The 26,734-nt window shown below is 41.1% G+C and overlaps 1 protein-coding gene across 3 annotated transcripts in view; it reads right to left on the bottom strand.

The window, feature by feature from the left end:
* Positions 1 to 1,062: 1,062 nt before the first annotated feature.
* Positions 1,063 to 26,734, bottom strand: part of LOC149561996 (thioredoxin-like 3-2, chloroplastic) — a 97,404-nt gene continuing 71,732 nt past the window's right edge. The window contains exons 4-5 of one of the 3 annotated variants that reach the window (XM_089825529.1): positions 1,700 to 1,717; positions 1,063 to 1,477 (exon numbers count right to left, since the gene is read on the bottom strand). In XM_089825529.1, coding sequence (XP_089681655.1) covers positions 1,367 to 1,477; positions 1,700 to 1,717 — 129 coding nt within the window. In that variant the 3' untranslated portion in view covers positions 1,063 to 1,366. Of the gene's footprint in view, positions 1,556 to 1,699; positions 1,718 to 26,734 lie in introns of all 3 variants that reach the window. The other 2 variants (XM_089825530.1, XM_089825531.1) reach the window with 2 other exon arrangements.

Raw genomic sequence — 26,734 nt, forward strand, 5'->3', positions numbered from 1 at the left:
TTTTCTAGGAAGTCCAAGAAACAACCAACAGTACCACTTTCTACAGGGCAGAATACAAAGTTGCAACATTAGTAGCTTGTCAAAAAATAAAGGTTGAGAAGACTAATTAGAAGACTTTCCACAACTATAGAATGGATCTATCTTGTTGTATTGTGACAACAAGAGTGCTATAGATATGACAATGAAACCAGTATTCCATAGTAGAACTAAACAGATTGAGAACAACATCACTATATCAGAGAATTGGTTCAAAGAGGTTTGATTGAAATTTATGTACTGCAGTACAGAAGATCAGATTGCATGTATTTCCACAAAGGCTTTAGCCTGTGAAAGACTCTAGAAGCTCAGAGATCTACTTCATGTTCTTCCCAATGGTCACTATGAGGGAGAGTGACAAAATTAATGCCTATTGGGGCTGCTTCTTTTTACTTTACAGCAGCCCATTAAATATATGATTGTATGTATTTACTTTTGTAGTTGTAATATTGGTGAATATGGTTGAATTCCATGTCACCTCCCTTTTGATTTTCTATTTAATAGATGCCCTGCCTCTCATTTTTTCAAGGCGGTTTGGGGTTTTGTAGTTTGGTTTGTTTTATGATCAGCAGATCACCATTGTTAATTTAGTTTCCTTAACACCTACACAGTGAAGGCGATAAAATGTTTTTTCGTTATTTCACATAAGTTTATATTGCATGCGATTAACTTGGAATGATTTGGTAATAATGGCTGTGAAAGCAGAATCAGTAAAGCTTTGTTCTATAAATTGGGAATGAAATGGTCAGGTTTTTACATGATCTGTTAGTAAATAATTGTGTATGCACCCTGAATCGTAGTTTTCCCTAGAGCTAAAATTGGGAAACAATGGAATAGGCTTTTGGGTAACCAACATCATACCACCCTGCCCACACAAAGATTTGTAACAGCATGCTAAAATAATAACCTTTTCAAGTAAAACTAAAAAGCTAAAAGCATCTGAAACTTTCATAGACAATGTCATATTTTCACTTTTACAAGCCATCAAAATGAAGAGAATATGATGTCATAGGATCATGGTACCTGTTTTATCCAAACCTCAATACTATTTGTATTATTCTTCTCACAAATTATTTTATTCAGCTCAAGTTATCTAATATTAAGGTGAACATGTACTTTTTGGATTTATTTCATGACCATTAAAACATCAAATGGCCTTGGAACGCTGCTGCCAATAGTCAGGAAGAAAATTGAACCACTGACAAAAACAAACAAGCTGATAGTAGCGAATAGTCTGTTAATGGTTACTTATTCCAAATGTCACTGGTGTATGTGAAAAAAAAATTAAAGAGGTACTGATGTGTGGGCAATAAAAGCACATTAGAAAACCTCATGAATCAGTTTCTAAATTTTCAATCATTTCACGAGTTTCATCAACCACTAACCATGCCTTACTGTGGCCTCCAATCACCTCACCTTCTTTCTTTCCATCCTTCCAAAGCTACAAAAAAATCATTATTGGAAATTGAGTATCCATAGCCTTCATTCCGTTTTGAATACTGTGCATTCCTGCCAAATTCTATTCAATCTTTTTATATTTTGATTACTCCAGCTAACATAATTACTGCATAAAATGGACTAGAAACAGCCATGATAAAAATGTACAGCAAATGCATGTACTCGTGATAAAAAACTTCAAACAAACATTGGACTTCTGTTTTACCTGAATTGTTGGCATCTTCTGATATCATATCACCAACCATCATCCATACATGTCACAAGTACAGGCAACTTTTAATATAAATCTATTTAGAAGTTCAAAGCAGATATCTTCCAGATGTTGCAAAATCTGAATTCATACTCTGAAAGAAAACACAATTTAGATAGATATAGAAGATACATGTATATAAATTTTAAGTTAACCAATGTTCATCATCTTAAAAAAGTATTCTCCCATGCATTCCATTTCAAATATTTCAATTCAAGGTTAATTCCTAAACTAGGGTTTGACTGAGGCAACCCCTTGATGTAGCAAGAACCCAAGGGTACCCCTATTAGAGGTAATATAGATCCCTACAAACAACCATAGAGTGGAAATACAACAACAAAGCAAGATCTGACACCAAATCACAATACTTTATTCATAGATATAACTCTTTACATGCAATATGCTTTGACTATAAGGCCTTTTGTGCTAGGGCCAAATACAACAACAATTACAATAATAGTTCTACAAGATCCCACAAGATCCAATCCAATTGCTAATCCTAGCTAGTCTAGATCTGCACTCTAGAAGAAAACCCCAAGGAAATATTAACTTGTGCTCACAAGCCCACCAAGAAATTTCCTAGTTCTCCAAGCCATAGCTACTAACCCTTCAAAGTTTGCATCCTCTTCTCCAAGATAGATGAAAATGACTTAAAAACTCCACAAGACCTCCTACTTATACCCAACTAAGCCACAAGTTGGCCCAATTCATTAGAAATTTAATTAAAACCCTGACATTAAATATATGTTGAGCCACATGTTGGCTATAACACAAATTAACTATCCAAAATTGGCTCATAGACAACTCAAAGCTGGGGAAATGTGAAAGGTTCCAACTACAAACACAACCTTACTGAATCTATCTTGAGACAGCCAAAAGACAAACAACATTTCCACGAAAAATGTTGTGACCTAAGCAACCAAAACAACATCATTATACACAAAAGCAAAAATTACTCAATAAAGCCAATATATAATCTCCTTAAATAAAGAAGGCATTTGATCTTCAGAAAACACTACTTTGTAACTGATATAAAACAAGATATTAATTCTTCTAGAGCAAGGAAAGAATAAGAAAAGACTAAATTGTCCTTCCTTCCAAACAACGATAGACTGGCCTGTGTCAGAAAGTCTTAAGTGGAATATATCGGCATTGAAAACAATAAATCTGAAATATATTGTATGGTGTGATTTCAACAAGCAAAAAAGGAAGTTCCACTCAGTTCCAAAAGTATTTGCTGAACTCAAGGGTACTTAGGAGTTTTCCAAACAGACAAGAAACTTGACAACAGCACAAGCTGAGTCATCCTCCAAAACTCATCAATAACTCATGAATTACTTAGGAAGCCCTCTCTGAAATTGCAGTTTGGCATTAAAACTCAGCTGACAGACCAATAAACCCTAGAACACTTAAAACCCTCTAACTTGTCCAATTGTCATTTTTTACTCCAAACATATGAATCTCAATAGCATGTAAGTGATTGTCAGGCAATTGAAGTGATTTATCAATGGTTGGAGAGCAATTTAGTAGGTATTTCCTAACTATTTTTCTTTGTGGTGTCGTTTTTCCTTTCCAATTTCAATAGATATTTCTTATAGTGAAGAGCTTATCATCCACAATATACCTGTCATTTTGTAACTTTACACCCAAAATGTCAATAGCTAATGTGTTTTTAACATATTCAGTTCCTAGAGAAACCTTCTAATCAGAAGATATATCAGTCAGAGCAGAAAAAAAGACTTCGTAATGGGTGCTTTTGCCAACCCAGAGTATTATTTTCCTTGACATATTCAACGTTAAAATCATGGGATTGTAGCTTAATCCTTTCGATAGAAGAACTTTAAGTTGTTATGATGGTTTTTTGCAACATTCCAAGTATTATCTGAATTTGGCTAGTGAATGCATGACGGCTAATACGGCTATCATTACAGCCATTTGATAGCCTCATCAATTGATAGCAGCACATGTCTCATAGGTTTGACCTGTTAACTTAGCTTGTCGTTTATGCAAAACATCATGTAGGAACCCTTAAAACTTTCAAGCATGCCTGGCCAATAAAGATCTCAAGATACAATAAAGAAAAGAACATGAACCTTTCTATGTTGTTATCTAACCTTGCTCTAATGCCATGTTAGATCATTAACCCAGAATTTAGATAAATAGCAATAAAGAATAACCAGAAAAGATACAAAAGACACAGAAATATCCTAGGGAAACCCTTCTAGAATGAAGGGAAAAACCAAACCACACACAACAAAAGATCATTTTATTGATAATGAAATTCAAGTGTACAATGCCTTTTGCTTGAAGCAATATATATAACATAAAGAGAGACTCTTCATATTCTAACTAAAAATCTCTTTAATTTCCCAAAAACATGATTATTTATTTTCAAATAAACTCTTTATATTTTCATGCCTCAACGCATGTCGAATAACACTTCTTTATATAGTTAATATTACAATTTAATCATAAGTGTCCTCTTCAGCTGAAGGTGACCATAATGATAATAATGTCCATATTTCTAGAGATAAAGATCTCTATCGCAGCTACAATCTCCAACAAAACTAACTCCTCGCTCTCCGAGAAATTTTGCATTGTACACAAAACCCTTACACAATTATAGATGAATTACTAAATATGTGATTTTTGTAATACCTCCTTAACCCATTCAAGTTTATTCAATGTCCTCTACGATTAGATTGAGGAAATGTGCTACACAGAGGGGTAAAAAAATTAGCGGGGCATTTGTCTTTCAAGCATCTCCAGTAGAAACACAACCAACAACTTTGGTTGTAATAAAATTAACATCATTTGGTAACCTTACATTTTTTATCACCAAATTAAATAACTTGAAAAATACAAATGCAGATTTGTTTCTATGCAATGCATCCATAGATTTCAAAATATCAGGTCAATATCACAAGAGATGAGGAAATTGATGAAGGTTTGTCTCTTTCTATTCATCCATCCATCTAGCATTATGGTGTAACTAGTCTTTGTTCACCCTAGCCAATATTTATTAACATCTTTAACATCCTATATTGCATTACTGAAAATAGTAATACTCAATGCCTCAAAAGATGACGCTTTAAACTCAAGACATGCAATTGCAATAGCACCCACCATACCTTGTTGATGCAGTACAAGGCAGGGGAATCCCCAAAGGCGATGTCCTAGCCCCCAGCAATTAACCACACAACGGAAAAATAACAATAACACATATTTAGATCCAAAACAATGCCAATTCTCATAATAGAATCATAAGATTTACATCCAATATGCTCGGCTGTAAGGCCTTCTGAGTTATGGCCAAATACAAAGTAGTTACAATAATAGTTCTGAAAGACCCCGCAAGATCCAATCCCTAGCTAGTCCAGACCCACAATTTGATAGACCACCCCAAAAAGAATCTAAACTTGTGCTCACCAGCCACCAAGCAACCTTCTTGTTTCCCAAGCTCACATGTAGCTACTAGCTCTGCTAAACCTAGCTCTTCTCAGCTACTCCATGTTATACTGAATGACTCTAGATTTCACAAGACCCTGAACTTATACTAAACCAAGCCATAGGTTGGCCTAGCAAGTTACATTAAATAAACACCCACATAAACTCTCAAGCCACAAGTAGGCTTGGTAATAGACATTATATACATGAAATAATTAAATACTTAGGACAGGGCCCAAGTTTACAAAGCATAACTAACTCAAATGACAACATAAGAGTAAGTGCCCTTAGGCATAGGTCCACAAGCCATCCAATGATCAAAATCCATGAGTGCATGAGCCAATTCCCACAAACCGAAGCTCGTGAAAACAATCTCCAAAGTTTGTCCAAGAAATTAGGAACATGCTACCAGCAGCCACCAGAACGGCTCTAACTCCAACACGATTACTCCAGACTTTATGCGCACTTAGGACAAGGTTCCCCAATGTGCTACGAACACATCCCCATATGCGCGAACCATAGGCCCATGAATTTGAGCTCGATGCTCCTACATACAGGATTGGTGACTACCCCAGGATGCTCCTGCAAAAAATACCCCAAGTGCGAAGAAAAGATGTTCTTAACAGTTGGAAGAACATCTTCCAGGATTAAAAACATAAACCCCAAACTGGTTCTTCACATACATGTCCTCCAAGTTATCAACTTCTATACTCTTGCCTTTGCTCCACTTCTACAACTCCTTTCCTGCAGTTGTCATCTTCACATCTGTCTTTGGTGTGCCAGAAGTCTGTTTTCCATGCTGATCTCTAACCTTCGAGAATTCTTCAACTCAACTCGACTACCAAAACTCATGTTCCTCCTACTGAGTTCTACATTTTGCAAAGAATCGATGAAAATGTCTTGCCACCCTTCTCAATAGTAAACACATTCTTGACACAATCATGCACTGCCCTGCAATCATACTGCCAAGGTCTACCAAGTAATATTTGACAACTACTCATATCCACAATATCACACAACACTTGGTCAACATACGGTCCAATCTGAATATTAACAAGACACTGCTCCCTTAATTCCAAAGCATGATCATCTTGGAACCAACTGATCCTATAGGGACAAGGATATCTCACTCTTCAAACCAAGCTTCTAAACCATCTCCTCAGGAACTAGGTTATCAAAACTACCACCATCCACAATTACAATCCAACATTTACCTCCAGAGTTACGAGTCCTAAACAAATTCCTCCTCTAACAAGGCTCCAACACCTTCTTACCAAGCAACACTCGCTGAACCAACAAGCTTTCCTCCTCCTTCTTAGGCTCATTCACTGAGTCCACATTCTCATTTACCACAGCAACTCTTTTATCACTAGCCTTTTATGAACATTCAAAAGATCTGTGACCCTCCCTGCATCTGAAACAAGTACCCTTGAATGCACCTTTGTTTGTTTTATTCCTCTATTCAACAGGTTTTGGTTCATCCTCAGCAATTTGTTTGTTCTTCACCAAGTGATCCTGCTTCTCCTTCCCTTGAGAATTACCTTGATGTGTTCTTTCAACTTATCTTCTGCCCTCAGAGCATACTGATAAGCATCCTCAATTGAATCAATCTTTAGCATACCAATCTCATCCTGGATATTGAATCTCAGACCATTAATATATCTAGCCACCTTTTCCTTAGAAAGTTCTCTATGCCCAAACCGAATTGTCAACTTATAAAACTCCTCGGTATAATCCTTCATGGTCATATCCTTTTGTTTCAGATTCTACAACCTCTTAAACAACTCAAGTTCATAATCAACAGGAATGAACTTAGCCTTCAACTTAGTCACCATCAATCTCCACCTAGTGATCTTCATTTCACCTTCCTCTTCGCTATCTCTTTGCGATTCTTTCCACCATAAAGTAGCATGTCCTTTCAGCCTAGTTTGTGCCAACTTCACTCTGAGTGGATCACTGAAATCCTCTAACTCAAAGTAGTCTTCCAACTCACCAATCCAATCAATCAAGTCTTCAAGATTCAAAGTACCTAAGAAATTAGAAACATCCGTCTTATGCTTCAAGTGAGCTCCAGATCTATCCAACTGACCAATTTTGTCTTCCACAGGTCCCTCCATCCGATCAGTTTTGTCTTCACCACTAGATCCAACAGCCTCAAAGTCTTCAACAGCTTCTTCATAGCCATCCTCTGTACCCACCTTCCTTGGTACACCAGTTGTAGCCCTCGTGATCTTAGCTTGCTCAAGCTCGAACTCAAGAACCAAAATCTAAAAGACATTGTTATGTCACTCTCAAAGACTATCTTTGATTTGATACTGCAAACGGAGTCGAATTCTTCGCAAATTAATAGCTTCTCCACCACCTTCACCTCTGATACAATAGATATCAAAACACAGTTTAACACCATTAGTGAACAGCTAGGGGATTTGGAGACTCTTAAAAACAAACAGTGGGAACTTGCTGCTAAGCAAAATTCCATACTCCTTGAAACTAAACAACTTGGGCCACCATCTATAATAGCTATGCCCGCTCTTTCTGGAGTTAAAAAGTTGGTCAAGGGAAAGTTTGACAATGAGCAAGTAAGATGTTTCCATGAGCTCAACCTAAAGGGTTCGAGACCTTCCTCCCACCAAAGCAAATCCTTTCACTGCTGGACAGTCATTTCTTAGCGATCAATCGGGTATCTCAGATATCATACTTGCCAAATGTTGGTTCGGCCCTGACGACACTTTTTACCTTCAACTTCTCTATCTATCAGATAGGTTGCAGGCTCTTAAGGGCGATCCCTCTTCCCACTAAGATCTATTTGGACAAGGATTTCACGAGACACAAGTAGCAGAACTGAAACACTCTAGAGATTTGGTGGCAAAGGTGAGGGGCAAGGGGAAGTGGGCAGTTATTCAAAATCTCAGGGTTGTTATCTGTGATTCACCTCCCCTCGATTGGGAACAAAGACCGGATTTTATAGCTAAATGACGGTCTCACCAGCGGTTGGGCAAGAGTAAGCCCTCCTCCAGCTCTCTTCTTATGAACTGCTAGAATAGAAATGGTACTCTTTGGTCATTGTCTAGTCTCCTTTCTGATGTTGTGGGTTTGGCTGAGATTCTGGCTGTTATGGAGACTCATGAGAGTCTCGCCCGTCCTCTTCCTAGTGTAGCTGGAAACTAGTGGTTGTCAGTTTGCAGAAAGGAGGTTTGGGCATTGGACGAGGTGCACAGTTTCAGAGGGGTTGCTTGTTTGATTAAAAAATGCCCTTTTCAATGTTACCTCAATGGTTCATTTAACACCACTGCTAGGTTCATAGGGATCCATATTTTCCATACTAGTCGCCAACTCAAAGATAACTTCGTGGTGGTGTGTTACTTGCCACTGGCTTCCTCTCTATATGTCATGCACAATCTTGAGGACAGTGACCTTTTTCTGGATTTACACAAAGTGTATTTCCAAGTTTTTTGCCTTGGATGACATCATTATTTTGGGTGACTTTAATGCACTGACTAGGGATATGCAAGTTCCTCTACACAACTGCAACTTTGACCTCATTTGCACTCACAAGACAAAGCCTGACAATTTGGATCTTCGGCACCTCTCTAAGGATTTTCATGGCCCTCTTCCATGCTCGATCGCCACCTTCTTCAGTTCTAGGAGTCCTCTAGCCTGGTGATCTTGCACAGTCTTTGTTGTTACCCCGGCTCTAAGCTTTTTACTCACTGGCCTCATTGTGGGGGAGCAAGTATTGTGGATTATGTCTTAGCTAGCACCTTGTTCATCTCTTCCATTAGCTATTTCACCAACACCTGCCTCCCACTGGCCAATCATGCCCTCCTCATCATCTGTATCCACTTTTTCCCCCAATCCTTGGGCCCCCCTCATCAACCCTCATCAGTAGTTGCTAGCCCCAATACCCTTTTCATGTATCCTAAGAGTGATCAGGCCCTCTTTATCCTCCATCTTAGATGGCTCCTCCCCCCAAATCGCTTCTCAGATACTAGCCAAGCTTCTTCCATGTTCAAGTTATTAGCTACTACAATGTAGAAATCAGCTCTCCTTTCCATCCCCCACCGCACCTCTCCTTCCCCTCTCAGCTCGATGTGTAAGACTTTCCCTATGAACCGATGGTTCAACAATGACTGCAAGGCCTTCCACTGCTCTTTGCGTTCCACTTCACAGCTAACTCTCCCTCTTACTCACAGTTGTGGCTTTTGTATCATTGTTTTCTTCACCATAAGAAGCAGTTGTACATTGCTTCCCAGTGCAGATCCCTCTGTGACACGCTTGTTTATTGGTCAAAATTGTTCTGGTGCACCCTGTTCTCCCATCACCCACCCCTTGTCTTCCACCCTTGACCTTCACTCTTGCCTCGCATGCCTCCACTCTCTATGACATTCCCGGCCAGCCCTTTATTCACCCCACCCCCCCTCCCTAGTACCACTTATTTACTCCCTTCAACATTTATGAGATCGTCAGATCGTTGAGATGTAGTAGAGCCGCTAATGAGGAAGGATTCCAGGTGGATCTCCTTAAGCTTGGTATTCTGGTTCTAGGCTCCTACCTACCCATGCTTTTTAATAGAGTTGTGTGCACTTGTCTTCCAGACTCTTGGTCGAGTCATGTAATTTATCCGATTCATAAATCCAAGTTGGTTTCAAACCCCAATAACTATAGGACCATCATGATTGGGCATAACTTTTCCAAACTCTATGCCACTGCGCTTAACGCAATTCTTACTAGTGTACTTGCTAGGGGACATCATAGGGCAAGAGGTTAAGCAAGTTTTCAAGTAGACTTTGAGACCATGAACCATATCTTGACATTGCAGATTATCATTGGGGAGGCTCGTCACCGATCAGCGAAAGTCTACTGTTGTTTTGTGGACTTTTGCAAGGTGTTTGATTATGTCCCCCTGAATGGCACTCTTTCAAAGACTTAGAGACATTGGTGTTTCAGAGACTCTACTAATGGCGTTCATAAGGCTCTACAACACTGTTGTGTGTATATTCAGAACTCGCAAGGGCTTTTCAAACCCGATCTAGAGCACCGTTGAGGTGAAACAGGGCTGCCCTCTCTCCCACACTTTGTTTGGCATCTATATTGATGAGCTTGAGGCTTACCACCAAGATTCTTCGCTCCTAGGTGACGGCTGCTACTTACACCAAGTCATGATCTCTATTCTCCTCTTTGTCGATGGTGTGATTCTACTAGCATCCTCCATTGAGGGGCTTCAAAGGCTTCTTGATAAGCTGGCTTCTTTTTGCGACTTGCGTCAGCTCATTGTGAACCTGAGTAAGACTCGGCTTATGGTCTTCGATTGTCAAACGGAAGACGTCACACCTCCCTTGTTTATGGGGCCAAGAGATAGAGATTGTTTCTTCATACACTTAACTTGGGGTGAAGTTTTCTAGCCCCCGTTTTAGCTTGAGACCCATTGTTTGGCCTAGGATTAATAAAGGGTTGGGCACCCTTGTAATGTTAGAGAGAACGCTTCAAACACCATTTTTAGGACACCTACAAATTGTCCCTCCTGGAATCTTTGGTCAGATTCACAGTTTTATACGGTGGTTTGGGGCGTCTACCTCTTGGACTATGACTGATCCTTGCTTGAGTGGGTTCAAACATTTTTTCTCAAGCATATCATCAGATGTCACCGTTCCACTCCATGCAATGCTATTTTGGTGGAGTTTGGAGCTCACCCCTTCAGACTTGCAGTCATCTTCGATCTAGTTTGGTTTCTTCACCATCTCAGGGGCTTTGCAGATTCGACTAGTGGCTAACACAGATATTCATACCTAGGTTACTGCTCTTTGGTCACTGTTGTTGGATCCGATCTATCCACTAGGGCCAGCTACTGGTATGCTCATGCCACTACTCTACTAGGTTCAATTGGGATTGAGATTGATTGTCTCCCTCCCTATTAGTTCTCTCTGGATGCTCCCACTCACCTCCTCCCCTCTTGTCAAGAGCTGAACGGGTGTGTGAGACTTGATATTTACAGACAGTACATTAGGACGATTGGGATCAACCCTCTGGGAGGGTTGCATCTGCAGATGGGCTTTTATGCCGAGCACTTTTTAGATGTCTTTGATGGGATTATCATGCGTCCGCAATATTTGACCTAGCATTGGTGCCATGCCCTTTGTATCTCTCTTGGTTCCTTCTGAGTTGGATCCTGATGAAGTCCTATTTTTTAGGCCTCCATTTGTGCACCTGATGTATTCACTATAAGCAAGGCTGAAAATTGAATCCTTGTGATTTGGGGAACAAATTGAATGTTAATACATGGGTGGTGACAGCAACTATCATTTGTATATATTCATTGTTGGACTGTGTTTACCGTTTTTTGCCTGCAAAGGAACCATCAGAATTGTCAAGATTGGGAATTGGATATTTGGAATGCTGTGAAAGACAGGGCTTGACTAGCTGTTATATATAGGCCTGTCCTGCTAATGAATAGTTTGAGTTTGTATATTTTTGTTCATTGTTTTAGTTGCTCTGATGTATTGATAACTAAATAACAGAGAGGTAATGACAGCGATAACATCCGATGCTAGTGTCTTATAGTTATGATGACAAACACAGTTGTGAATCCACTACAAGAACCCCTTAATGTACTTCATCAGAGCTTCTCTATTTGTCCTTGTGCAATTTGTCAAACAATTGATATGAAGGTGTAGTTTGCGATTTCATTTTCAAGAGATTTGTTAGTTTGACTCACTTAGCATGCTCAGAATCAAAGATAATAGGATATCAATGGCATCAAAGAGTTGCACACCAAACATCAACTGAACATAAATGTGCTTATCATCATAAATATTTCATTGAAATCTCTTCAGAGAATTCAAACGACAATACAAACGGTCCTGATCTTTGTTGCAAAATAACCAGATACCTTATCTGTATATAAATTACTGCCTGAGAAATGTAACAGCAAGTGTGATATTGGGGGCACTTTATTTTCCCTTCTTGTATTATTTTTTTGGGAATGTGATGAAGATTTGTGGCAGCAGGACCAGAATAGTTGCTGAGTATGAGGAGAGGGGTACAATCAAGATTGAAGTCCTAACTTGTTGTTTTCAAAAATTCAGTGACCTCCATGCGATGCCTAGACATTCCCATGAATTCTCCCCTTGAAATGAGAAAACATGTCAAGTGCAAGAAGCTTAGCCTAATAACAAGTCTAGATTATGAGAGGCTCCAGGTTGCATAACGGCATCAGACTTGGGATTAGAACAGTGAAATAGATCTACACAGCCCGTGGAACGATATCTTATTTGATCACCAAGAATTTTGATTGGATGGGTCAAAGCCTAAGGAAATACTACCTTGTCAGAAGTGTTGGAGTTTTGTTTACCGTATGGATTAATTAAGCAACGCACACAGGAAATAGACACGAACACCGAACAGCAAATAGCAGAACTCTTATTATTATTCGCATATACCAACAGTACATTATGCTTTGATGACAAGATATCCTAATAATCATTACAATGCTTCCCGAAGGGGTTATAAATACTTTCCGACGAACCTTCCCGAAGGTATCGGTCGGCCAGGTATATTATACCCGCTACAAACTGTTTTACCCTTCGGCTACATAACAAGACTTCTACCGAAGGAACCCGTCGGCCAATGCACAATTTTTACCGACATCATCCCCCCCAAAAAGAAAATTCGTCTCCTGACGACTAGCAAAATTAGGAGACAACCCACAATCAAGAGAAATACTGGAGAGAAGGAGGGTTCCCAGAAGAGTGTTGTTGACGACGCAACTCATACACCTGGTCGGTCCGGATGTGCAGATCTGTCTGAATCTGTGAATTAACTTCTACAGCCTCCTTCAGTAGAAGTGCAGCATCCATAGCCTGTCTCTTGGCCAACTGTAACTCATGCTCTGCTGCATCTTTATCCCGGATAGCTGCGTCCTTCTCCTGTACCACTGCTGCCATATCCTTCAATAGTTTTGCCCGCTCTGCTGCCCATGCTGCCTGCTTGTCGGCCAAATCAGTGGCTAACTTTTCTCTTGCCTCTTTTTCAACCGCTAGAGACCTCTGAGCTGCAACACTGTCTGCTGCCCTATCCGCCTCCGCGCGCTGTCACGCATAGTAAACCTCTTTGTATAGTCCCACGATCTCATGTGCCAACTTCATCATCGGAGTGTCACTCGATCCCAACTCTGGCTCAGTGGCCCAATCTACCAACATTTCTGGTGTCTCAACTGCCGGCCAACCTCTATCAACAAAGCAAGTCTGAAATCGCTTAGGACAAATCCCACGAATATACGCACGAATCAAATGCCACTCCCTTCGCCGAGTGAGAGCCTGAATCGCCACATCATGCCCTTTCTTTAATGCAGACTTCATAGTCCTAAGGTAGTCCCTGCACCTGTCCTCATCTAACCCGTAATCCTCCTTGGCGAAGTCCTCGAATGACCATTCGGGATCACTATTGTCCTCCTCATCAGTGGGAGCCATGCCCACATCCGGTGCCACCTCCTCTGCTGTCGGCGCAATCACGGCATGTGGCATTCCCTCCTCCTGAGACTGAGGCTCTGGTACAGGTGCTACTCCTGAATAGCTAGGGGACTGAATGGACGGGCCACGCTTGTCAAGGACGAGTCGGAACTGCTGCCTCAGAAAAACACTGGCTCTATCCATGACCTCTGGTTGCGCTGGGTCCATACACTCTTGTACTCCTCCGTCTGGTACGTTCTCTACTGGAAGTGCCTGAGCTTCTGCTAACTGTGCTACTGTAACAACTGCTGTTGGCTGACTTATGGCAGACGCCACGGGTGCTGCTACCGGAAGTGCTTCAGGAGCTGCAGAAGTCTCTCGGTCAACGGGTGCGGCCAGGTGGGCAAAGCCGACCGTAAATCCTACCCCCGACCGGACAGAAGGTCGTACCCCATGTTGCCATGGTGCGGCTAGTGTGACTGCTTGGTGGGATCCTCCAGTCATCAATATCGGTCGCCGAGTCTGCCCAAATCCTGGAATGTGAGCCATGTGTAGGCCTCGGGGTAACAACTCAGAAGTCATAGGAACCGTAGTACGCGGAAATAGCAAGGGGGTAGCCGTGACAATCTGAACCGCTTCATTATCCTCGCCCTCGCCTTCTTCTTCCTCCACACTATCCTGCTCAGAAGATGTCTCCTGTCGGCCGCTGTCAGTATCATCTGCCATGTCCATCCGGGGCCTCTTTTGACCTGCTGAACCCTTCTGCCCAAAGATTGTGTCCAAGTGCTTCCATTGCATGATAGGAGGTTCTCTTGGAGCCAGTGGTCCAGGCTGTGCCTCAATCTCCTCTGTTGGAATCACCCGTGCTACAGCATCCAAGAATAGACCAATGGCGTAATGAGGCATATAGAAAGTCTTGTGCTGGAAAGTCATGAATTCATGCATCCGTTCAGCCAGCACAGACGCCCAATCATACACTTTCCCAGTCATTATGCCGTTCATCATGGACACCTGCGGAAATGTGATATCCGATGCCCTAGAGGATCCCGTGAGCCTGCTTTTGACTAAGTCCATCAGACACCGCCATGGCCCTTTCGGAATGTCGGTTTTCTTTAAACCCCTCCCCTTTGATGTCTCGGCTAATGCCGTCTGTTCTGCTTCAGTCAAATCTCCACACACTAATTTGATTAAAAATAGTTTTCCATCCTTTGGAATTTTCTTCGGCTGAATCTTTCTGCCCTGCTGCCCTGGAATGCCGAAAACCCGTGTGAAATCTGCTGCTTTGAATGATACCACTAAGTTCCGTCCCAGATACTGAAATGTGCTTCTGCGAGAGGCTCTGCCATATGTTTCAATCATGGTACGCAGGTACCCTTCATACTCTCTAATGCAAAAAACCGGCATCTGAATGGCCCATTCAACCTGTGCTCTTTTGATGCTTGCTTTGACTGGATGGTCATCAGGGGTTTCATGCCACCATTTCCGACAATCCATTCCATTTAATCCCTCAAATTGTATACTCTGTGGTGTGACTTCAGCTACTGCAGGTGCTATGGTCTTGCGCTTCTCCTTGCCACTACTCAAGCCTTCATTCAAATTACCTGTACCTGCCATGCTCCTGCCTTCCACAAGTTTGGACTGTGCTAATTGTTTTTTCCATTGCCGTTTACCTACAGACTCCATTAATTAGATTTATTTGTTTCTACCGGTCTCCCAAATCCGTACAGTGAAGAATTCTTCCAAGTCCGTACGATGAAGAGTTCTTTTCAAAAATATGTATGGTAAATTACCACCCTTGACATGCTTTTCACAATCCGTACACACAGGAGGAGATTGAAAATCCGTCCAATGCAAAAGTTAGAAGAAGAATCAAATAACAAAGCCGTACCTCAAAAAGACCACAAACCCGTACCACAATTTCCCTCTTCAAATCCGTACGGTGGTTGCATTCGTTGCACGCCTGAGAAAAATGCAGAATACGTACATTATGTTGCATTATTGTTTCAAAATCCGTACATCGCCTATTAAAATCTGTATTGCTCAAGGCTCCAGGAAAATCCGTACATTGCCTTCAGTTCCACTCTTTTTGAAATCCGTACACCACAGGAATGCATTTCTGATGGAGTCCGTACTGCTTGAAAACTTGTACAATTAATGGAGATTTCCGTACACACAAAAGTATCAAGGAAAGCCGTACACTTGAAATGCTGGAAGCCTTCAGTATGGTTAATGTACAGTGCCCTGCAAGTTGCATATTATAACTTGGCCCTTCTCCCACCTGGTCTTTGAAAATCCGTACAATGGAAATTACAACTTTTTTGGCTCCAAGTTCCGTTTGTTAATCTTTTGAGGCGGCTTCTTCTTGAAAAACCGTACCACAGCCATGGAATCCGTACTTCAACCTAAAATCCTTACAGTTTTTAAACAAACCGTACTACAATGCCACTTCAAATATAAAACCCGTACGGTGATTACTAAGAACCCGTACGGTGCTTTTTAGAACCGTACTCCACTTAAAGAAATCCGTACGGCTGAAAAACCGTATGGTGCATCATTAAAACCCGTACAGTGCCTCCAAAACCCGTACTCTGCTTAAGGGAAAACTGTACGGTGCATCACTAAAAACCGTATGGTGCCTCCAAGAAACCGTACGGTGCTTTACTTTTTTTTCTTTTTTTTTCAAGTCAGTGTACCTTTTTTTCTATCGTAGAAGTCTTCCGCTCATGATATATCTTCAACTTTGACCCATTCACCGCCTGAGGTACTTCGTGTCCATCCAAAGTCCATAATTTGATTGCTCCATTGTCCCCTACTTCCCGAATCTGATACGGGCCGACCCACTTAACCTTGGACTTGCCTAGTTTGATCTCATTCCGGCCGTCATACTTTAATACCCACTGTCCAGGTTGAAACTTGTTTAGCTTTAGGTGCTTATCGTGCCATGCCTTCCGCCTATTCTGCGTTACTTCAGTTGCCCACTGTGCTAATAATCGCTTCTCCTCTAACTTGTTCAATTTATACAGTCGCTCCCTTAAACTTTCCATGTCGCCCAACTTGTTTTCGAGTGCTATCCGCAAGCTTGGTATCATAAATTCCGCTGGTACTACGGCCTCCTGTCCAAACATCAGTTGAAACGGCGTGTGTCCTGTTGTGACTTTGTATGCCGTACAGTAAGCCCACAAAGCAGAAGGTAATTTCTCTTCCCAATCCTCCCCTTCGACGGCGCAGGATTTGTATATAATTGATACAAGGATTTTGTTGGTAGCTTCGGCCTGTCTGTTTGCCCTTGGGTAGTACGGACTTGACAGCGAGTGGTAAATTTTGAACTCCGTGGTGAGCAGTCGGATCACATGGTTTACAAAATGTCCTCCCCTATCGCTTGTTACTTTTAATGGAATGCCGTACCTAGTAATAATTTGCTCATAAATAAACTGTGTTGTACTTACCGCTGAGTTGTCTGGTAGTGTACGCGCCTCCACCCATTTAGTCAAATATTCCGTGGCAACCACAATGTAACGGCATCTTCTGGTTCGGCTCGGCTTTAGGGGTCCTATGAAATCCAAACCCCATCGTTCAAAAAGCTCCTGAGCATGAGAAGGATTTAGAGGCATGAAATCTCTTTTCAAGGGTTTTCCCGCGCGCTGACATGTATCGCATGCAACAACCCATTCCCTGGCATCATTGTATACTGTTGGCCACCATAATCCTGCTAGCAGTATTTTTCGTGCAGTTGTGTTCGGCCCCATGTGTCCTCCTGCCGGTCCTTCATGCGCTTCCTTCAGTACCCATGGGATTTCTTCCTTCAGGATACAATGCCGCAAGATCTGATCGGGTCCCATTTTATACAACAATCCATTAATCAGCTGGAATATTCCACTCCGTATCACCAACTTCCGTTTTTCATTCGGTGGCATGGTATTTGGAAACTGTCCTGTTGACAAGTATTCGCCAATGCTTGTATACCATTCTGGTAGTGCAGCAATCTGAAACAGTTGTGCATCAGGAAAGTCATCATTTACACCGTCTGCCGGTTCTCCTGTTCTGATACGTGATAAATGATCCGCGCTTACATGCTTCTTTCCTGGCCGTACGATAATCTTGAAAGTAAACTCCTGCAACAGGAGTAACCATCGGCTGATTCTTCCTTGAATGATTGGTTTGTTGATCATATACAAGAGGGCCTGATGATCAACATAGAACACAAATGGAGTGGCCAACAAGTAATGTCGAAATTTCTGCACAGAATAGACCATCCACAATGCTTTCCGTTCAGTTGTACTATAATTTTGTTCAGCTTTTGATAACAAACGGCTGGCGAAGTAGATCGGATGATCCAACCCGTGGCTTTCCGTCTGTGCGAGAGTCGCTCCGATCGCATAGTTTGATGCATCCACGTGGACGTGAAACTCCTTCTGCCAATTAGGGTATGCTAAAATAGGTGTTGTAGCCAGACGTACCTTGAGTTCTTCGAATGCTTCATCCTGTTCCTTGTCCCATCGGAACGATTCTGTCTTGGAAGTTAACCTATCCAACAGATAGGCTATCTTTGCAAAATTCTTGATAAAATGCCTGTAATATCCTATATGCCCAAGGAAAGATTTTACCTCTGTCACATTGGTGGACGGCTGCATCTCCAATATGACTCACACTTTGTCCGGATCTGTCTTCAGTCCTTCCTTACAGACTATGTGTCCGAGCAACCTTCCGTGTGGAACCATAAACCTGCACTTCTTCGGGTTGAGGGCCAAACGCGCACGGCGGCACCTTTCCATACACTCACCTAAGGCTGTCAGATGTTTGTCCTCCGTACTGAATACTGACCAATCATCCAAAAATGCCTTGAAGTTGCCAACGGACATCTTGTCAAAGATGTGTAGTATGATCCGCTGAAATGTTGCAGGCGCATTGCACAGGCCGAACGGCATCCGATTATAGGCATAGACCCCATCTTCTACGACAAATGTCGTCTTTAGTTTATCCTCTTCTGTGATTGAGATCTGATTGTAGCCAGAAAAACCATCCATAAATGAGTAGATCTCATGTCCCGCCACCTCCTCGAGGATGCTATCCGTGAATGGGATCGGGAACGGATCCTTGATGGTGACTGCATTCAAGCATCGGAAATCAACACATATTCGGATTTGAATGGAGTCCTTCTTCAGGGAAATCACGATCGGAGATACCCATTCACTGGTCTGTACCTTGAAAATAATTCCGGCTTCTAGCATCCGATTGATTTCTTCCGTAACCCGAGCCGCATAATTTTTGTTCATTCTGTAGGGCCTTTTCCGTACGGGTAGTGCTCCTTCGATTAATGGAATGCGGTGCACACATAATTCAGGTGGTACGCCCTTCAAGTCCTTGTACGTCCATGCAAAGACATCCTTATATTCTAAAAATATCTTGAAGGCTGCTGCCTTTAGTACTGGGTCCCAATTGTCCCCTACCAGTATGTTCCGTGGTTCTGCTTCATCCCCCAAATTCATGGTCTGCAACGCGACTTCATTATATTTGATGGGTTCTTCTTTAGTGAATTGATGTGCCCGGGTCACATCGAGTGACGCATCCCCTTCCTTTATTTCAATGAATTCCTTTGGAAAGGCATCGGTATTGTTTTCTTCTATTGTCAGTACGTTGCAGGTTGGAAACAATTCATAATCCTCTATCTGTCAATGGTACAAACCATTTACTGAATCTAAATCGTCGTCTCCTTCTAGTCGTAAAACTCCCTCCTGATCCGGTTCCATAATTTGCCCGTTGTCATCCTCTTCTCCCTCAGAATCTGACGAGAAGGCTTCGTCCCCAACCATCTGAGTGTGCAGGTCAATGACATACTTCCGGCCTTTGATTTCGAGTGATAAAGTATTTTTCTTCCAATCATGCTTTGCTTTTGCTTGTATTAGCCACCCCCAACCCAAAATAGCATCGCACCCCTTTCGCTTGAGAGGAATCACAACGAAGTCCAACAGGAATGGTTGGGTTCCGATTGTCACTGGTTGTGCTATGAGTACTCCCAATGGCTTGATTCCATGTTGATCGGCCGTTAGCAACTGGAAGGTAGGTGACCATAATGTCGGTCGTCCCAACTTTTTCCAAGTATCCTCTGGTAGCACATTGACACCGGATCCTCCGTCAACGATCGTGTCCGTTAGCACAGTCCCGAGAATGCCCATTTCAACAACCGCCGGATAGCGTCCAGAGGAAAGAGCTAACAACATCGGATCTTCTGCACTTGTACCCCCCTGTTTGGCGTTGTCGTGCTCTATGGGTTGCTTAGCACTTGGGACTATATTTGTGAGGGCCGTACGGAGTTGAGGCATTGTGAGCAACAGGTCATTTATCCTGACGAGTATCTCAGCTTGTAATATTTGTCGTACAATGTTCTGTTCTGCACAGTTCCGGACGGAAGTACTCGGCATGTCCTTCAGGTGTGTTGTTTCTGCCTGTGTTACTTTCTGGATCTCTGCCCTTGCTTCCTCCAGTCTCTTCTTTTCTTCCGCTGGGTCAGGGTATAACTTCGCCTGCTTCTGAGTGATTGCCAGAACTTCTTCCTCGTCTGCGCCTACAGTAATCAAGTTTACGCTGGACTTCGGGCACTTAGTATAATCATGATCTCCAGGTCCACACCAACGGCATAGCATCTTCGGTGTGTTCGTCGTTGTACACTCCCGGGCGAAGTGACCCCACAAATTGCATGCGCGGCATTGAACAATTGGCCGACCATTCGCATCATACTGAATTCGACTCCTTCCTCCATTGTTGTTGTTGCCACCATTGTGGTTATTGCTATTGTTGTTTGGACCGCGCCGGTTGTTTCTGTAGCCACCTGATGTGGCACCTTCCGTACTGGTGTTCCCGTTCCCGCCTGACGGGGATGCCTCCCGCGTCAGGAACACTTGCTGCGGTGTTCTTACTTGCAGATTGAAAGGGCATTCCTTTACCGAGTGTCCCAAAATCTGGCAGATTTCACAAAATTGATCTTTCGGGCAGGATCCCTTTGTATGACCTTTCTTACACTTCGTGCACCATAGATCATTACCCTTAGTCTCCTTGTTCATGTTTTTGAATTCCTTCATCATTCGCATCATGTCCTTCTGGAGAGCACGGACTTTCTTGCTGCTTCCCTCGTCATCGTCGTTGCTATCTTCTCCTGAAGGCTCATCGTTATCTGAATTCGATGAGCTGGTCTTCTTCTTTTTCTTTGTCTTCTGGTCACTTTCGAGGTTCATTGCCCGATTGTACGCTTCAATGTATGTCGATGGTGGCAGGATCTTCATCTTTCTCCGCAGCTTCGGGTGAAGGCCTTCAATGATCCATCTTTTCTGGAGCCCATCTGCTGGCTTATTCTCCATTTTACTAATTAAGTCCTTTAACCTCCTAGCAAAGACCCGTACTGTTTCATTCTTCTTTTGCTTGGTATTGAATATCTCGGCTACAATTTCATTATCATCACGCAAAAGTTGAAATTCCGCAATGAACTCCTTAATATTATCCCAACTATTTAATTTCTGTGGATCAGCATCAGTAAACCAATCAATCGCAACACCCCGTAGGGTAGCAAGAAATTGTCGGATCCATTCGTTTGTATCTATTATGCCATTTGCCCTCCAGATCGTTTCACATGTTTTACAATGTCGAATGGGATCAGTTGCTTCGTCACCATCAAATTTAGGCAATTTTTCCTTCGGACCTGCCATTATCACTGTATGTCGAGGGTTTTGTTGTGTACCTGCGCTGTTTTGCACTCCCGCGCTGTTTTGAGTACCCGCGTTGTTCTGAGCTCTCGTGCTGTTTTGAACACCCGCGCTGCTTTGCACACCCGCGCTGTTCTGGACAGTCGCGCTGTTCTGGACACTCGCGCTGTTCTGCACACCCGCGCTGTTTTCTGCTTCCGCGCGGTTTTCAATACCCGTGCTATTTTGGACTTCCGCACTGTTTGGTGAAGAAGAGGGTTTGTCAACCGAAGCTGTCCGTTCCGGAAGTATATCTCGGACTAAGAGGTCACTCCACGCTCGTGCTCCTTCGGCACTCCGAGCCGTGCGAGTCAATCTCCTTCTGTCAGGATTCTCTTCCCGTGGCGTATGCAGGTTCAGAAACTCCTTCCTTGCTTCTTCCACCAAATCAAGCTGTTGTCGAGTCTCCTTCAACAATCCTTTCGCGCTCTTGTTTCCATCGGAAATCTTCTGAAACCTCCTTCGACGCTCTATCTGCTGAGCCAAAATTAAATTTTCCTGCGCAACGCGTATGGCATCCTTTTCCTTCAGCTTACTCTTATCTTTGTTCAACTGATTCGGCATTTAATTCATATCCGCCTGCCTGCGTGCCATATCCATCGGGCAACAGCGCCAAATGTTTACCGTATGGATTAATTAAGCAACGCACACAAGAAATAGACACGAACACCGAACAGCAAATAGCAGAACTCTTATTATTATTCGCATATACCAACAGTACATTATGCTTTGATGACAAAATATCCTAATAATCATTACAATGCTTCCCGAAGGGGTTATAAATACTTTCCGATGAACCTTCCCGAAGGTATCAGTCGGCCAGGTACATTATACCCGCTACAAACTGTTTTACCCGTCGGCTACATAACAAGACTTCTACCGAAGGGACCCGTCGGCCAATGCACAATTTCTACCGACGACAAGTTTCACGATAATAACCAAAATCATATTCAAATAATGGAAACTATTGGTTGAATTTCTTCATGCGACAAATATAGGAGTACTAGGATACAAATTGAAAGAAGAAATTGCAGATGCTTCAGGTGACTTTGCACTGTTCATTGAGTGGTTTCAAATATCGTAGCTCAGTGTTAACCTGCATAATCACAGAGAAGTCTAGGGTTACACATATGCAAAACGCACACCTGATAAAGTTCCATGGTGTCACTAAAGTCGATTCTACCTTTGTTATGCAACTCAAGGGGATGCTCCTGTCGCAAAAGCTCATCGGTGATTTGAAGGACGATATATCCTTTCCAAATAATGTTGTACCCTGGAAGGACGGCATTCAGTTCTACTTGAACGGCTCATCCTACAAAGACATAGATAAAGTTAATTTGATTGACAGATTCCACTAGAAATCCTACCATCCAAGAACTTGTTATTAATAGAATAACAGCAAGTGATAAAATTAATAATAAATCAATTTTCTTTAAGTTTGGAGGGAACGATTAAAAAGTGTTTTTTTTTTTAAAAGGGGAGACGTGACTTTTGAGTTTGAAGAGTCACACTCCTTTTTGTGTTAAGATATAAGTAATGAAGGAAAGAAGAGAAGATATATTCCGAAGAGAAACAAAAAGGAGATATACTTACTTGTAAAGGAGGAATGTAAAATATTAAGATGACTTTAATAAAAATTAATAAATAATATATTTTTATGATTAATAAAATATTTTTGTTTGTATTTATTCAAGGCAGAGAGGAAAGTACAAATTTGATTTGTCCTTTATGATTAATAAGACAATTATTAAATTACTCTAGGAAAGACTTATGCATTGGATTTTTCGTAGTATTCTTTGTTTAATAAACAGGGAATGGTGTGAAATATGTAAGTGTGTTTGCATCTCTATCTAACTAGACTTCCATTGAATAAGTTAGATTCCTTTTGGACTAACATCGAATTGCATATAAGATTAATCTTATGCATTTGGAATTTTGGAGTATAGGGGTAATTGATGATATTTTAATATATTGTCTCATCAAGTTGTGTGTAATAATCTTCATTGCGGTTGACACTATTGCCCGAATAAACAAGGCACTGGTCTTTCAAGTCATTGAAACAATTATTCGGTTCATTGTTGAAGTTAACAATTCTTTGCTACATCTCCTCCTTACAAGCATCAGCTCAGTTACTATATAAACATTCAATCATATCAAAGCATTCATAAAAAAATTATTTTGAACAAGATTTAAAGATTTTGCCAACTAAGAATTCACAAAGTTTAAATTAGCTATAGAAAAGCTTTGAACCAAGCAATCAAGGTTTAAGGAAGGTCTACCTGCCCAGGTTTAGTGAAGCCTAAAGTGCAAGGAAATAAAGGTTATTCTCATTCATTGGCCAAAACTGATTAGGTAATCCTATTGGAGAATTGGCAAAGCTCTTGGATTTCCAATCCATGGTTTTGGGAACCAACAGATGCCATTGGCTTAGATACCTAACTAACCATCAAATCACCAAGGAGGGTTGTATTTGCAATTTATGTACATTAGCGGAGACAGAAACAGAGATTCACTTCATCTTTCAATGTCCCATTTACTATGAGATCAGAGGAAGGTTCTACTGTGTTTTCCGATATTGTAGGTCCTTATCGTCTTTTTTTAGTTACATTGACCAGCATTGCCTGGTGCTCTATCTTAGGGAGGCCACGCAACTTCAAGGCTATACTTTGTAGCTGTTTTTTCCTCAGCACCAAGCTTTGGATCAGCGTATCACAGACTTTTATTTGCCCATGTCCCACACCAAGGGCATGAAGCAGTAGTAAAGCAATCCTGCTCCCAGCCTCATCAAATCAGTGAGACAGTGGCACTCCTCATTCGACAATATTGAGAGACATTCTAAGACCCTTAGTTGCCCGATTCCTTATCCTTTAGTGATGGACTTCTTCCGGCCAAGGAAGGACCCCTAGTCCTTTTCCTAGGCATCTTTCAATTGCTTCTTTGTTGCTTTGTGGCTTTGTTTCTTTGTTATTTCGTGGGCACCATTTGGTGCCCCTACTGTAAGTGGTTTCCATTGTAAATTTTAATCCCTTAGACCCTTAATGGTCCCTTGTTGGACATTAATTAATTTATCTTATCCTATCCTATTATTTTAACATGCTAAAATTTCATACTAAATTAATAAAATGGAAGTATCAAAACAAATAACATTTCTTTTCAAAGTAACATGAAAGACAATTATAACTACCTATGCATGGATATCTTTTCCCCTTTTGTTTAAAGAAACTGAATTAACTACTCAAATCCAAATAAAGAGAAACTAACCATATCATCCAACTATAATACTGAAAATACAAAGCATAAATATAAAATAAAGTACCTGATTTTTAGAGGATTGTATTATTTTCTTTGACCTTGAGTTGCACAAGCCTTGGCTATCAGAGGAGAGGAGAAGCACTGCCATTGGACTTAACCTCCCAACCACGGACCCGTAAGTATCTCCACACAATCTCTAACAAGAAAGGCCCTTCCTGCGCTAGGAATCAGGCTTGGGGCACCACTGTCTAGCCACAAAACATCTTGGCATTAGAGTGTCAACTAGTCCATTAACAAGGTTATGGACATCTTCCATCAACCTATCTTCTAACTACTAGCACTCTGACCTCTAGTGATCACAGTAGTAATCATGCCACTAACCTACCTTGGCCAAGGATTTTTTAGGGCACCGTGTACCCGATCACCCACCGCTCGACTTGACAACAAGACTACATTGAGGACCATCATGAGTTGACACGGTTTTTTTTTATTGATATTACTTTCTTGTTTGAGTTACTGATGATTCCTTCTTTTATCATGCAAGAGTATCCTTTGTTTTACACCCTTCATCTCAACCTTACTGGTCTTCCTAGATGATTCATCAAGTGGTTGTATGAGTAATGGTAATCACAGCGAAAGAAATCTGCCTTACTAGCCTTGGCTTTTTTAAAGAAAATGTGAAATCATATCTTACTATCCATGGCCAATTCTTCTACCTTTCTAGCTTTGGCACAAATAGAAGACATCTAGAAATGTTTAAGCATACATATTTAATTGCCAGTATATCGGCCAATCTGACATTGATAGCATAAATGACAATTCCTTTTAACTTGTTCAATGATCGGCCATTTTGGCTTGATAAAAACACAATGGTATAGAAGTAAGCTCTTACAAATCTAATTACCTAGTATACAAAATTCTTATCGCAAGAAACATATGGCATGATGTTCCTCTATAAGTTTGCCCTGTACTAGCTTATATTTCAGTATTACTTTCAAAAATATAAATCACACATTTCAGCTGAATATTGTCGTTTATAAAAAAGATCATCATTTCATTTTCAATTAATAAAATAGCATAGGAAAACCTTTATTGCTTCTGTCAAGCATTACGATCTATTTATAGAATATATATATTGATACATATGTAAAGTTAACACCATGACCTATTATTGGTCGGACTTGCAAAGTATTTGTAGCTCCAACTGCTTGTACAGAAGGCCTTCTCCAAGAGGCTTCAAATTGCAATGAATGGCTATGCATTGATATTAGAACTTTTAAAAAGGAAGCATTGCAGAAAGAATATTGAGAGCATAATAGAGATCGGTAATGAGGCAATAATAATGTCCTGATTTGCAAAGATGAGAATTGTATAAACAATCAAAAGTCATCACGTGAAACGTAGCTCAGTTATAAGCAAGATACAAGGTGGCATGAGTTACAAGATTCTTTGGCCATCGGCTCATGTAGTAATAATAAAATTGATTATATGGCCGACCCAAAAATAATAAGTAATAAAAGGCCAATGAGAGATATGTAGAATTGTGACTGCTCAAAGAGAAAATAAATTATTGCAAAGATATATTACTTAGTATATTAGTGTCATCCACCACCTATCTATACTTGTCTACGTTAAGTACACACATATGTATGCATACATGGTATTGTAACCATGCATTTGCCATATACATCATATATAATGTGGACGCATACATATGTCTAATCCACACATACATAAATGTATGTATATATACAAGTATAGGTAAATGATATGACACTAATGTACTAAAGCATGGCAATCACCACAAGAAGTTTTGAGATCATTACGTAACAAAAGGTATTACAATTTCATTAAATGCTTAGTGTTTTCTTATTAGTGCACAATTATTGATTGGGTAGTTCATGGTAGTCCTTAACATACTCTTGATTGCCTAGTCATTTTTCTCTTAGCCTTGGTTGTTAGGTTTCATACCATACCTGTTGACTCCTAGAGGAAGTGGTTTCCCTCTCCCAACTCCTTTCTTGACAGAAGAAAATCCTCTACAATAATATCATATTCTTCAAAATATTCAAAATTATTTTAACAAACTTTTAATCATAAATCGTAACGGCTAA

Source organism: Cupressus sempervirens, chromosome 4, assembly GCF_028749045.1.
Source record: "Cupressus sempervirens isolate cs-2001-9-10 chromosome 4, ASM2874904v1, whole genome shotgun sequence".
In the NCBI taxonomy this organism is placed as follows: domain Eukaryota; kingdom Viridiplantae; phylum Streptophyta; class Pinopsida; order Cupressales; family Cupressaceae; genus Cupressus; species Cupressus sempervirens.